The sequence below is a fragment of the Neopsephotus bourkii genome, unplaced genomic scaffold, assembly GCF_033783945.1.
Source record: "Neopsephotus bourkii isolate Nb327-2 ecotype Australia unplaced genomic scaffold, CSIRO-AGI_Nbou_v1 NB_1234, whole genome shotgun sequence".
NCBI classification, from domain to species: Eukaryota; Metazoa; Chordata; class Aves; order Psittaciformes; family Psittacidae; genus Neopsephotus; species Neopsephotus bourkii.
Genome location: NW_026901719.1, coordinates 3554326 through 3566651, shown reverse-complemented (window position 1 = coordinate 3566651; position 12326 = coordinate 3554326). Strand labels below are relative to the sequence as shown.

General features: G+C 41.9%; 1 protein-coding gene across 10 annotated transcripts in view; it reads left to right on the top strand.

The window, feature by feature from the left end:
• Window positions 1–2766, top strand: part of SCML2 (Scm polycomb group protein like 2) — a 73480-nt gene extending 70714 nt beyond the window's left edge. For all 10 annotated transcript variants that reach the window (XM_061364508.1, XM_061364503.1, XM_061364502.1 and 7 more), the window contains one exon: window positions 318–2766. In XM_061364508.1, the coding sequence (XP_061220492.1) occupies window positions 318–443 (126 nt within the window). In that variant the 3' untranslated portion in view covers window positions 444–2766. The remainder of the gene's footprint in view (window positions 1–317) is intronic.
• Window positions 2767–12326: the final 9560 nt, after the last annotated feature.

Sequence of the window (12326 nt, the reverse complement as noted above, 5' to 3'; positions counted from 1 at the left end):
CCTTTTTTTTTTCCCTTTGACCCATTCACTTTTTTTTCCCAGCCAGTACCTAATTTTGAGGGCTCTTTGGTCTGTTTCTTTTGCCTACTGTAACGTTGTCTAACTTATCAAATACCTCAACCATACATTAAAAAAAATACTAACATGAATTCAGTTTCAGTGGCCACCTCTAAATATCAAATTGTACTACGTTGCAAAGTTTTATATCAAGTAGATAACCTTATACTATAGGATAAACAAATGTAACGTACTTTCCAGTTTTACCAAGCAGCTTGTTAAAGTAGTTGTGTGTTGTGTTTCTCCTCTTCCTTCTGTAGGAAATCGATGGGAAGGCACTACTTTTACTGAGGAGTGATATGATCATGAAATATATGGGACTGAAGCTGGGGCCTGCCCTAAAGTTGTGCTACCACATTGAAAGACTTAAACAAGGAAAGTACTAGCCTGTAGGGATGTACCACAAGTACGTGTGTTTGTTTCGCACTAAGCTCTCAGGTTCACAGCCATAGCCTTTGGAACAATTTTGCTGATCTAAATCATCTTTATTTTTTGAAAGTGCTCTCACAATGTAAATAAGACATTCAGGATAAATGGGGGAGGGATATAATCTGTATTACACTCTAGTATTTTGTGAACTGTTTCAGAAGGTTTGCAGGGAAGGACAGTTGATCATACTGGGGGCAGGCGGGTCAGGTGACAGTGCTCTTCCAATCCTGTGTTCTCTGTTACAGACTTCAGCCAGTGTGTTCGTATTCACAACCAAAACAGCTGAATCCCAAAGCAAAATAATAAAACAAACCAGCATCAGGTGTTAGCAATTTTTACAGGAGACGCTGTAAACTTTTTATTTTGCAGGAAGAATTTAGAACAGAAGGTCTCATCTCAATAGTGAATACTGTGTCTAGTCCTCCAGCAGTGTAAGACTCAAGTATATTATTCTAGATTATTCTTCCTAGATTTCTGTAAAGGAAGTAGCCATATGATTTGTTCATGGGGGATGGAGGTGTGGGGAGGTTAGGGTTATGGAGGATAGGGCTTAATACAAATACAAGCTTTTATAAAGTTTGCTTCTCAGTCCTTTGCTAAGTTATGAGGACAACATATTGTCAATTTATGCAGGGAATAAATACTTTTGTTTCATGAAAGGGCATATTGGCTGTTTAAACAAGCCATTTCTGGGACAGACTGATTTCACTGGAACAACGCATCCACATTTTAAACATTCCATTTTTCTGCCAAGTATGGCATGGATATGTGTGTTCATGCTCTTTATATATACATTTGTATGTGTCAGGGAAATATATACTATATATATATATAAATATACATACACACTGTATGTATGTATTCAGTTTTTTTAATGTGTACTTTGCACTCTGCCAGAGAAAATGTACAATTTCTTGTTGGGTTTTTGCCAGTAAATTTGGTTGTGTACTACTTCCATACTCATTAGCACCTGTTTATTTTTTTTTCATTCTTGGAGTCAGAAGGTGACAAACAATCAAAGGGTGGGTTTATTCATACAGGCAGGATTCCTGTACTATGCAATACTCTTGGTTTTTCATCCCTTAACTCTGAGCCATATATTCTGGTATATTTCTGGTAAGAGGCATTTGGTTCCAGTGGTTTGGGCTTATATTTCCTATTAGGAAGTGCTACTATGTAACTAATAAGCCTTTTTTTGGGTAAAACCGGTGCTGTTTGTATAAGCTGCAAGAATGAGTGGTGATAATATAGCAGTTTGTTGTCACTGCCGATTGTAATGTACATCAGGGACAAGAAAATATATTTTCTGTGTAGGAAACTGAATGTACTGTATGTAATAGTGTGAGTGATAAAAACTATTTCCTAGGGAAGGTCTAGTCTTAAAATGGTAGATTTGTATTTCTTACTGCCTTTTTATATGAAAGCATATAGTATAAAAGTATTTTTTACAAATTCCTTTTCTGAAAATGCCTTGCTTTACCAATAGTCTGATATTCCTCAGGTTTGAGCAGAGATACTGCTGCAGACTGATTTTTGTGGCTCATAAGTGTCCCAAGTATTTTGTTAGTTTAAGTGACTGCAACGTAATTTGAATTTATCAAGTCATTTGGATTTTGAGAACTGTTTTTATTATTACATCATTTGACACTAAAGGTTATCTATATCGATTTGTTTTGCATATCTTTTGTGGTGCATATATGCTTAGATGAGTAATACAAGCATGCCCTTTTTAGTAAGAAAAGGTCAGAGCATTAATTAAAGAAACAGAATGTTTTCTCTTTCTGTTAGGAAAATCCTGACTTGATTGTCGGCATAACCATATGAAAGTTAGTTATGTGCTGACAAAAACATCATGCCCCACATGTTCAGTATATTGTCTATACCTTGCTTCTTCCATCCTGTATTATGTTGATTTTCAGAGTTCTTCAGTGTAAAAAGATCTCACACAGTTTAAGTGGAAGTAATTGACTGAAAACAGTTTTCATTTTTTACGTTGCCATTGGCATAAGAAAAACAAAGATGTTTAAATTTTCTGTTTGCCCTTTATGGAATGACATTTTTGTACATGGCACTATTTTGAGTATAAATATTTGTTCAAGGCTTTCTGTACACACATATGCACAGGGATTACTGTGATGTTGCAGTGCCTGGATTTCACAGTGTGCTGTAGCATGAGATTCAAGTGTTCAGTGTTGTAGCAGAATATATTTTTTATTCTTTATTTCCAATGGGATGTTCTTATCTATCAACAAAAATAAAATAGTTTGTTCATTGTTGTAACTGTTTTGTTTGACATTGTATATATACTAGATATATGTATCTCTATGTGAGCGCTGTTCGCGTAGGCAAGGGAAGCTATCTTATCTGGCATTTGGCAGTTCTTGACAGTTCATGTAAACATCTGATGTAAGGAAGCTTTAATCAAAAGGTTGAAATCATCCCAACATTGTTTATCTAAAGCAATTCATGTTTGAGCTTTGGTTAGTCTATGCTTTCAAAGTTATAGTTTAGGAATATATTCTACTGTTTTGTTTTGCATATCAAATTTTGCCACTTACAGCTCACAAAACTGTCATATAACCACTGAGGGGAAGAGACTGCTAAAAACTGTCCTGTGTTCAGATGAAGACCTGAAGTATTTCAAACTGAAGGAATTAATGGCAGTAGGTTTGAACTTCATACACTTCATGCTTTCTTACTTCTACGAACAACAGAAATCTGTTGTTCTGGTTGCTGTTCGCAGTGATCAGCCTGTGCTTGAGAAGTAACTGAAATTGGGTTAATGGTAACCTCAGAAACTTCACAGGCAAATTACGGATCTTCGGAGTTGGTAGTGACAATAGTTCAGAGGCATTTTGCAACTGATTTCTTTCAAAAGATACTGAGTATCTTTTTTTGGTGAGTATTTAATACATGATGTTCTCTGAGTTGCTTTTCTACTGACAGGGATTCATCTGTTTACCTGGTTCTGTATCTTTCAGTCGTCTTGCAAGATGGTGCTGTAACTTCTCAGTACATCATAAGACCTCTTCTATTTGAAATTAAAATACTGCTGCCTAGCAGCTCTCACAGTTCTTGTTGTAGAAGACCTATGCAATATTGAAACTGAAGAATGCTGCATGGCAGGGTGATTGCATGTTGTGGTTGACATGACTGCATTTTTAACAAGTCTGTTATGGCTGTATATATAGTAGAACTTTTTCAGGAATCATGGTGAAGACAGAAAAATCATGTTATAAATGTTGGCTCAAAGGATGGAGTATGAGGATATGCTCTGGCCATCATACAGATCATTAATGAAGATTTTAAATGGGATCAGACCCAGTACTGATCCCTTGGGTACACCACTAGTTACTGGCTTCCCACTAGACTTTGTGTCACTCATAATAGTCCTCTGGGCCCAGCTATTCAGCCAATTTTCTATGCACTTCCAACCTATGCCTCAACAGCTTGTCTGTGAGGATCACAGGATGGGAGACAGTGTTGAAGACCTTCACGAAGTCCAAAGAGACAATATCTACTGCTCTCTCACATCTGCTAGGCCAGTCATTTCATCATGGAAGCTTATTAAGTTGGTGAAGCATGGCTTCCTCCTGGTGAAGCCATGCTGACGACTCCTGATGACAGTCATCTGGTTCACGTGCCTGAAAATGATTTCCAGCATTAGTTCCTTCACGCTGAGGTGTGGCTGAGTGGCCCATAGTTCCCTGGGTTGTTTTCCTTGCTTCAGGCACTTCTCCCATTCACCTTTATTGATCAGAAATTACAGAGAGTGGCCTCGCAATGTCATGTGCAGGCCACTTTCCCATCTGCAGGACAGTGGCCCTCAGCACTCATGGGAGCATCCCATCAGGCCCATTAGACTTAACTATGTCCAGTTTGCTTAAGTATTCCCTGACCTGTGCCTTTTCCACCAAGGGTCCATTGTTCTTGCTTCAGCCTTTCGCCATGGTTTCTGGGACCTGGAATTCCTGAGGGCTGGTCTTGCTATAAAAGGTTGAGGCAAAGCAACCATTCAGTACTTCAGCCGTTTCCATGTTGTGTGTAACGAGGTACCCTGTCTCATTCAGCAGTGGGCTCACATTTTCCCCAGTCTTTCCTTTTCACCTGTACAGTGTAACCTATTTCAATGCAGTATCATGTAATAAAACACATTTTAAAAGTGGATAGCACTGTTGTTTTCTTTAATTGGATGGTGAGTTTCATTTGCTCAATGAACACTTAATTCCAACGTTAGACCTGTGAACCTGTTCTAAAAGTTCTGACCACCTTTCTGCTGTTCAGGTTGAAGCTATGTAGAGTTAGGCTGGCTTGGTTCAAAGAAAAAGAAAAAAATGAGAACCCCTAGAGATCAATTTCAAAGGTCATATATTCCTCCTCTGCTTTTTTTATTACATGTAAAACTACTACAGTGAGTAAAAAGTGCTCATTTGGAACTGCCTGAGAGTGACGCAGGGAAGCAGAAGCTGGTTTCATGTCCTTTTCAGTGGTGAAATGATTGCTGCTTTTTTTCTCAAGCCCTGATTATAATCTTTCGCTCTGTAAAGCTTACGAACTACCCCGTAATCCTGGGATCGTGTTCCCCAACTGTCTGTATTCCTGTTGTTTCAAAGGTCATGCAGAGCTATTCTGAGACTTTTATCTTCTTAAAATCCAAACCGTCTGTTGTAAACTCACTGTGTTTTGAGTCTGCAACTGAGACATTTTATATCTGTTATTTTTTTTATCTTTACAGTAGGAACCTCAGGCATAGTTTGTTGGTGATTTTTTAAAATACCAAAATATTTTGCTGCTTTCTCGTCTGACAGTTCATCCTAAATAAATTCTCATTTCTGTGGCTGTGTAGATAATGTGAGTCCTATGTGTGCTTAAGATATGCCATTACAGTGGTCCAATAGGCTTTTAAGTCCTCCACTTGCATAAATCATCCATCCTTGTCCTAGCAGATCATTTTGATTAGCTGTAATTTGTCCCATTTGAATCAGAATTAGCCTCACCAGCTCCAGAATCTCCCAGTCCTCCTGTACAAGCTGAGGAGTGAAGGAGCTGCTTCTCCTTGTAGCTTTATGGACCACTGCTAGTTTTATTTCAGCTTTCACTGTCTTCGGGGGAAGTGTTTAGTGCTGATAGCAGAGGCTGCACAGCTCTACTTCTTTTCTTTTTCAAATACACAAAGACATTTTCATCCACAGAGATTCACTTTGCAGCCTCCGAAATCGAAGCTATTCCAGGACAAACAGTACAAGCAAACAGATGCCAGCACATGAGAAAAGGGAGATGGCATCCCATGTTGTGTGAACAGACAAATGGGAACAGATGTACAGCTTGAAGCTGGCAGAACCCCTCTCTTCCAATGGTTCCTTTCTAGTTCTGACAGCTGGAAGAAAATGAATACACCACAAAACCACCATGATAATTGCCATTTCCTTGCATTGGCAGTCTCAGCACCAAGATCGAGAACTGGAAGGACAAAGGCTCATCTACCCTCCCAGGTGGAAGCTGAGGCAATTGGCAAGGCACTGGGAAACATCTTAATAAGTGGTGGCACACCGTTAGAAAGTGTGGTGCTCAAATGAAAAAGGCTATAATTTTACTGTGTTTCTCCCTTTGTCGTAGTTAGCTTTTTTCAGTTTATGGAGGCACTCAGTTTCCCCTGGCAATTGTGTTAATGCTGTCCAGATCCCTAAGAGTGGGGGTTTCAAACAGACCTGAACTCTTCTCTCAACTTCCATCTCTCCAAACCACTGCTGCCAAACAAGTCTTCCCCTTATTGGAGACCCTTTTGAGGGAAAGCTCTTTGCATGTGCTTCTCCTGCGTGTTTTGAAAAATAAGAAAGGGGCTCTGCAGCTTGTTTGTTTTATCATAGCAGCTATTGCTGCTGTTCTCATTCCTTGCCTGGGAATGTTGATGGTACTCTCTTGCAAGCAGATGCCTCTCACTTGGGCCATGTTACTCAAGGTGTGTTCTATCAAATGCTTTTGTCTGTCCCTCTCTAAGTCCCTGAGCTTTCATGAACAATATAGTGGGGGTGGAAAAATTAGTAAGTAAGTGCTCAGTTTTAGTCTACCCTTGATTTATGCTAGTACTTTCAGGGCGAGATACTAGATAGGTCATTGGAATGTACTTGGGGCATATCGCTTTTTAGGCTCAGTGAGCAATGGTGGGGTGTATGTTTTTGGTTGTTTTGGGAGGGGGTTGTTAGTTTGTTGTGGGTTTTTTAACTGAATTCTCTCAGTTGTTTGTTTATTTTCAAGAGACCAACTCAGCAAAAAGGAACATACTACTTTCATACATCTTTGCATTCATTATAGTGTTAATTGTAAACTGTCTTTGCCTGGGTGGTGGTTGGCTGCAGGAAATGAACAAGTTGGGGAAAGTTTAAATGTTTTGAAAGAAAACAGAAATGGAAGCCTGGGATGACTGATAGGGTTTTCATGCAATAAACATGGGAAGGAAAAATATATGAAGAATGAAGTAATGGAAAATCATAAAGGAGAAAACCAGGTGGATATACTAACTTAAACTGTTTCAGATTTGGATGCACTGACTGTTGAGTCATGACTAGTGTCTTTGACTGTTTGCATTGAGCTGAGATTTTAAAGAGGAAATTTAGAAATTAACATTTTGAGCCATGTCAGGAATGTGAAGTATTTTATCTTGACATGATTTAATCTGAAAACATGGACTGAATCCTTGTAATTTCCTACCCAATTTTTGGCTCATCCTCTGTCTCTGAAGTGTTTCTTCCCAACTGAATGAGCTGCTGCTACCAACTCCTTCTTGATGTGATTTCTTTTAAAGCCAAGCCAATTGAAGAGCCAAAACCTAGGAATACAGGATTGGGTTTAATTTCATATAATTTCATGTCTTTATATCATAGTTGTTTACACTCTCTCATTGTAGTCCATAGAAATCTAGCTGACTGAGTTGAGGGTATGAGTGATCGGATCACATACCAGCATCTGTTTTACAAGGCAATGAATAGCTCTCTTGACTCTCTTGGTTTTGCTGACTGTATTTCCAGTATCTATAATGGGACCCTTGATACCCATCTCACTTAACTGCAACATGTGAGTTAATTTGCCACCTAAAGTGCGGTTCATTTCAAGTAAGATGGAACAATGCCCTTACGTGAGTCCGACACTGAAGGACCTAGTTGGTGTACCGAACAAAAAATGCTTGCAGGTCCTGTGGTCCACCACACAAGGGTTCTCACTCAAAAGTCCTGATGTCCAGAAAAAAGTCTGTCCATAGAGAGTATTTCTGCTCTCTTGGTTGTTGCACAGTTGGAGTGCTGTTGCATCTCTCTTGTTTAGAGGGTCTCTGAAGGACAGGCACGTACTTTTTAATGCTGATCCATGCTCTGTGGATCAAGATTTCAAGGTACTTACTTTGAAGCATTTGTTTAAAGAATGAGGAATCTACTTGGTACCTTTATAACTGTGACAGGAGGAAGGCTTTCCTTTTTCTCAAACAGGAAATCACTTGTGTATCAGAAGCCTCAAAAATTAATAGCCTTCCCATGCTTACTGATGGGACTTTTAGGGGTTTTCTTGCAGTACGTAAGCTCTGGAAGGAAGGACCTCCCTTGCATTTTGTCACAGTGACACATCCTTTGTCTGTGAGATGCCAGACCAAGACAAAATGTTGCCTATCTTTGGTTCTTAAGCAAAAAAAGATGGAAACTCCATTGCCAAGGATGTGGTGGGAAGGATGATACTGAAACAATGAAGAAAATGTGACCATTTTGAGACAGCTGTGGGTTAAGGAACATTAGTAATCCCAGGAGCAAGGGGGGCTGGGCACAGGCTGATGTGGGGATGCAATGTGTCCATTGCCAGTGCTTTCCTGGAAACATGCACTAAACAGTGAAAACTAATGTTTTACCTGTAAAATAGTGCTCCCTTCCAGAGATCTGATTAGATTGTACCCTACCATTTGCTTTTTTAATTTCCCCCTCTCATTTTGAAAGTATCCTAATAATTTCAGTACCAGGATATTATTCTAGGAGAGGTTGGGGTATATGGGCACAAAGCATTGCTAAATATTTTAGCAATTAGTAATTTTTCTCCCCATACATGAAGAAATGTTTCAGATGGTTCAACAACAGAGTGGATTTTCCTAGCAAGGCTGCGATACCAGGATTTTAACAACTGTGGAAAATATGTTTTCCGCACTAAAATTAGGGGATTTGCTCATGTGTGTGTGTAGGGCTGCCCCAGTGTACTCTGATTTGCAAGCTTCAGCATTAAAAGTTGTATGGTCTAAGAGAAAGGCAACTTTAAGTAAGAGGAAAGGGAAGCATTGGGGGAAAAAAAGTAATAGGTGACTGAAAAAAGCAGATTGCATAAATTAACGTCATTAATGTCACAGTGGCAGGCTGGCTGTGTTTGGGAAGGCAGGAACCGATTCCAGCCAGAGGAAAACGAGGGCTTTGACAGAGCCCTTCAGCATGTTTTTATAAACTTGAGCACAAAAAGAAACTAAACCATCTGGCACCGGGGTATTATGCAATGTTGTTTTGTGCTATTTTCATTGTCCAAGATTCTTCATGAGGGCTGGTAATGAGCCTCTTATTGTTGTCAGAGCACTGTCCTGAGGTACCTCTGTGCAAGTGAAGGGGCAGACTCCTCTGAATCTTTCCCTTAAGTGCTTGGTGTGCCAGCCAGTTTCCCCCGAAATCTTTCACATGCAAGAAGTGTGTGAAGCTGCTCCTTGAGCCCTTGTGGGTCAAACCTCTGCAGGGATTTGCAAGGTGGTATGGCCATCCCAGTGCTCTGGAGGGCTGAGTGGAAAATGGGTAGAAGTGGTTAAAAAAAGTTAGCAGTGATGGGAAGATGTATTGGTGTATCAGTTTCATAGCTGATAGGAGCAGGGGTGGTAGGAGAGCCTCAGTTACACACAGTCATGGGTCATTTGAGGCCTGTGATATGCAGAAATGGATGCCTTTGCTGTTCTCCTTCCCCTTTCCTTCCTGCCAGCTGTGTTTCCTGCTGCCTTTCCCCATCCCCTGCTGTGTCAGGGCATGAGGAAGAAGGTCACGCTGCCTTGCGCACTCTGCGTGTGTGATTTGATGTCCTCTGGCCCTTGCTTCTCAGCTGCCTTCAGGCCAAGAAAGCATTACCAGTGCTCAGTGCTCTCCTTTCTTTTCACTCTCACTAAACCAAGTTGCCCTGGAGCCTTATTTTTGAAGCTGACACCTTCCTTTTCTGTCTGTCATCTATGCGTGGCCAAGGGCCACATTTTTGCTTCTCCCTTTCATTCTCTGGCTGGCTGGTTGCTAACCTTATTAAAGGTGCAGTGCTAACAGGCCTGGAGGTGGCTCTTATCTCGGCTTCCACTTCCTACTTTCATCTCCCCATTGCCCACCTTTTCCTTGCACTCATAATTGTCTGCTGCTTACCTGACTGCTTGTCTGTTCTCTCAGCCTAAAACCAGGTCAGTTCTCTGGCTGAGAAGATGCTCATTCTTCTTTTGGATTAATTCCTGTTGCTCACAGCTAACTCCCTGTGCTGAAGCCTTAGCTGTGCACCCCTGAGCCCTTAGCTGTGCTGTGGGCACTGCAGGGGAAGGTGAATGCAAAGGAAAGCTCCAGGCTGGTGCACCTGACCTCTCCCACCCTTAAGGCTGCCATGTACCATGGCTTTTGCCTGAAGTCACAGAATGATAGAATACCAGATTGGAAGAGACATCAAGGATCATCTTTCTAGGCAAAACTTGCCCTAGATTAGATGTCCCAGCTTGCTGTCCCACTGCAAAGATGTACAGCCCTGCTCCCCTCTTCAGATCCAGTGTCTGTCTTCCTGAGAAACCTCTGTCTGACAGGTTGAAGAGAGCAGAGGGGAAGGTAACCCACACCTGCAACCCTCTCCCCTCTCAGACAGCCTTTAATAAATGCTCACACCCAAAGTGCAACTCAAGAAAGCTTGGAGCCAACAAGGGGTGCCCTTGAGGGTCTGCACTGCTCCTCTCTACCTTGCATATACCCCTCATTGTAAAACATCTTTCTCCTACCATTACAGCTTAATGACTTTCCCTTCAACTTCACAAGAGGTATTAATGCTTCCATTAACAGCCACAAGAAATGGAAGCTCCATATATCATGAGTGCAGCTCCGTGTCCTCTTCTTGCAGAAGTTTCAGAAGCAGTTAAAATATAGCCCTGTAGAAAATTAATGGCCCAATATACAAAATCTGTAATTGCTGCTAGAAGCAAGGAGGAGGAGGAGGTAGAAGTGCTCAATCTTGGTATAATTAAGTATCTTGTTCTGTGGCTGCTTCTCCCCCATGCTGATGGGATGTAGGACTTGTGCTTCACACACGAGGGATGGTGGGAGGCAAATGGCCCCTACTTAGTGTCATTTGCCCAACAGAGTTAAGCATCAGGAGAGGTGCTGGTGTGTGGCTCCTCTCCCCATGGCACATCCTTGAAGGCTGGGGTAGCAGGGGAGGCAGTGGGAGCTAAGCCTTCCTAGAAAGATGCTGTTCAGAGTATCTCCCCTGCCATTTCAGTTTCTGCAATGGAAAAGCCAGGCTATGGGGTGGGGTGAGCCCAGTCTGTTCTGTCCATCCATTTCTAGCGGGGTGGCTCCAGCCTGTGTCACCTTGTGGCAATGGGGATGGTGGTAGTGGCCAGCAGTGCCAGGGAACTTGGCCCTTATAGAGACAGCCCCATAAATGGGAGGCTAGGATAGTTGGAGCCTGCTGGTTTTCCTCTGTTTCTGCTGTCTCAGAGAAGGAAGATTGCAGTTGCTCTTGTAATGGTCTGGAGAAGATGCAGTTGCATGGCTGCTGGTCTGCTCTGCCTTTACAACTGGTACCACTTGGCTTTAAACTGAATTAGGTGCCCATAGGCACTGTTTTGACAGTGCTTTTATGGGTTTATAATGGCATAAAGCTGATTTAGCCTAATTTGTTGTCAGGGTTTCTGGGGCTTGTGGTCTAAATCTAGTTAAATAAGACCACTGTGTGCAAAGCAGCCTGGAAGATAGCCTGGGCACTGAAGTTAACCTGAGAGCACTAATAGCTCTCAGGAAACACCTGCAAAGGGGAGGAGGAAAAGCCTCATCACCTGCAGTGGTGTCACTGTCAGGCACTGTCCCGTGTGCCCTGTGGCTGGACAGGAGGGGTGCGCATCGGCTGGGCACCAGTGCAATGTCCTCTAACAGCCAAGGATGTTGTGGGGGGTGACCCTTGCATAAGCCTGGAGGGATCAGGGTGGTCAATGCAGCAAATCATAGAATCATAGAATGGTTTGTGTTGGAAGGGACCTTAAAGCTCATCCAATTCCACCCCCCCTTCCATGGGCAGGGACACCTTCACTAGACCAGGCTGCTCCAAGCCCCATCCAACCTGGCCTTGAACACTGCCAGGGATGGGGCAGCCACAGCTTCTCTGGGTGACCTGTGCCAGGGCCTCACGACAAGAAGCACATACTTGAAAAATAAAGAATCCCAGAAACTGTTTTTGGGCTTGCTTCTGTCAGCTGTGAAATAAAAACGACAGCAGCTAACGCTGTGACCTCCTTTTGAAATAATCTGGTGTAGCCCTGGGGAAAAACTGTTTGCAGAAGTTTTTTTTGACACTGGAACAGACCCAGCTGAAATAGAGTGGGGCAGTGACATCTGGGATGGCTATCCCCAGGGATGTTGAAATCCTGAGCCTCTGCACTGCAGTAACCAGAAGATGACACATTTCATCAGCACAGTTTCTTAGAAGGAGCAAAACAAAGTAGCAACAGCAGAGTATTTTCAATTAAGAAAAAAAAATTAATGAAAAATACACCCGGATGACTAAACATTCATGAATCCATCAGCACTTCACGCTCTTCTGAACATTGT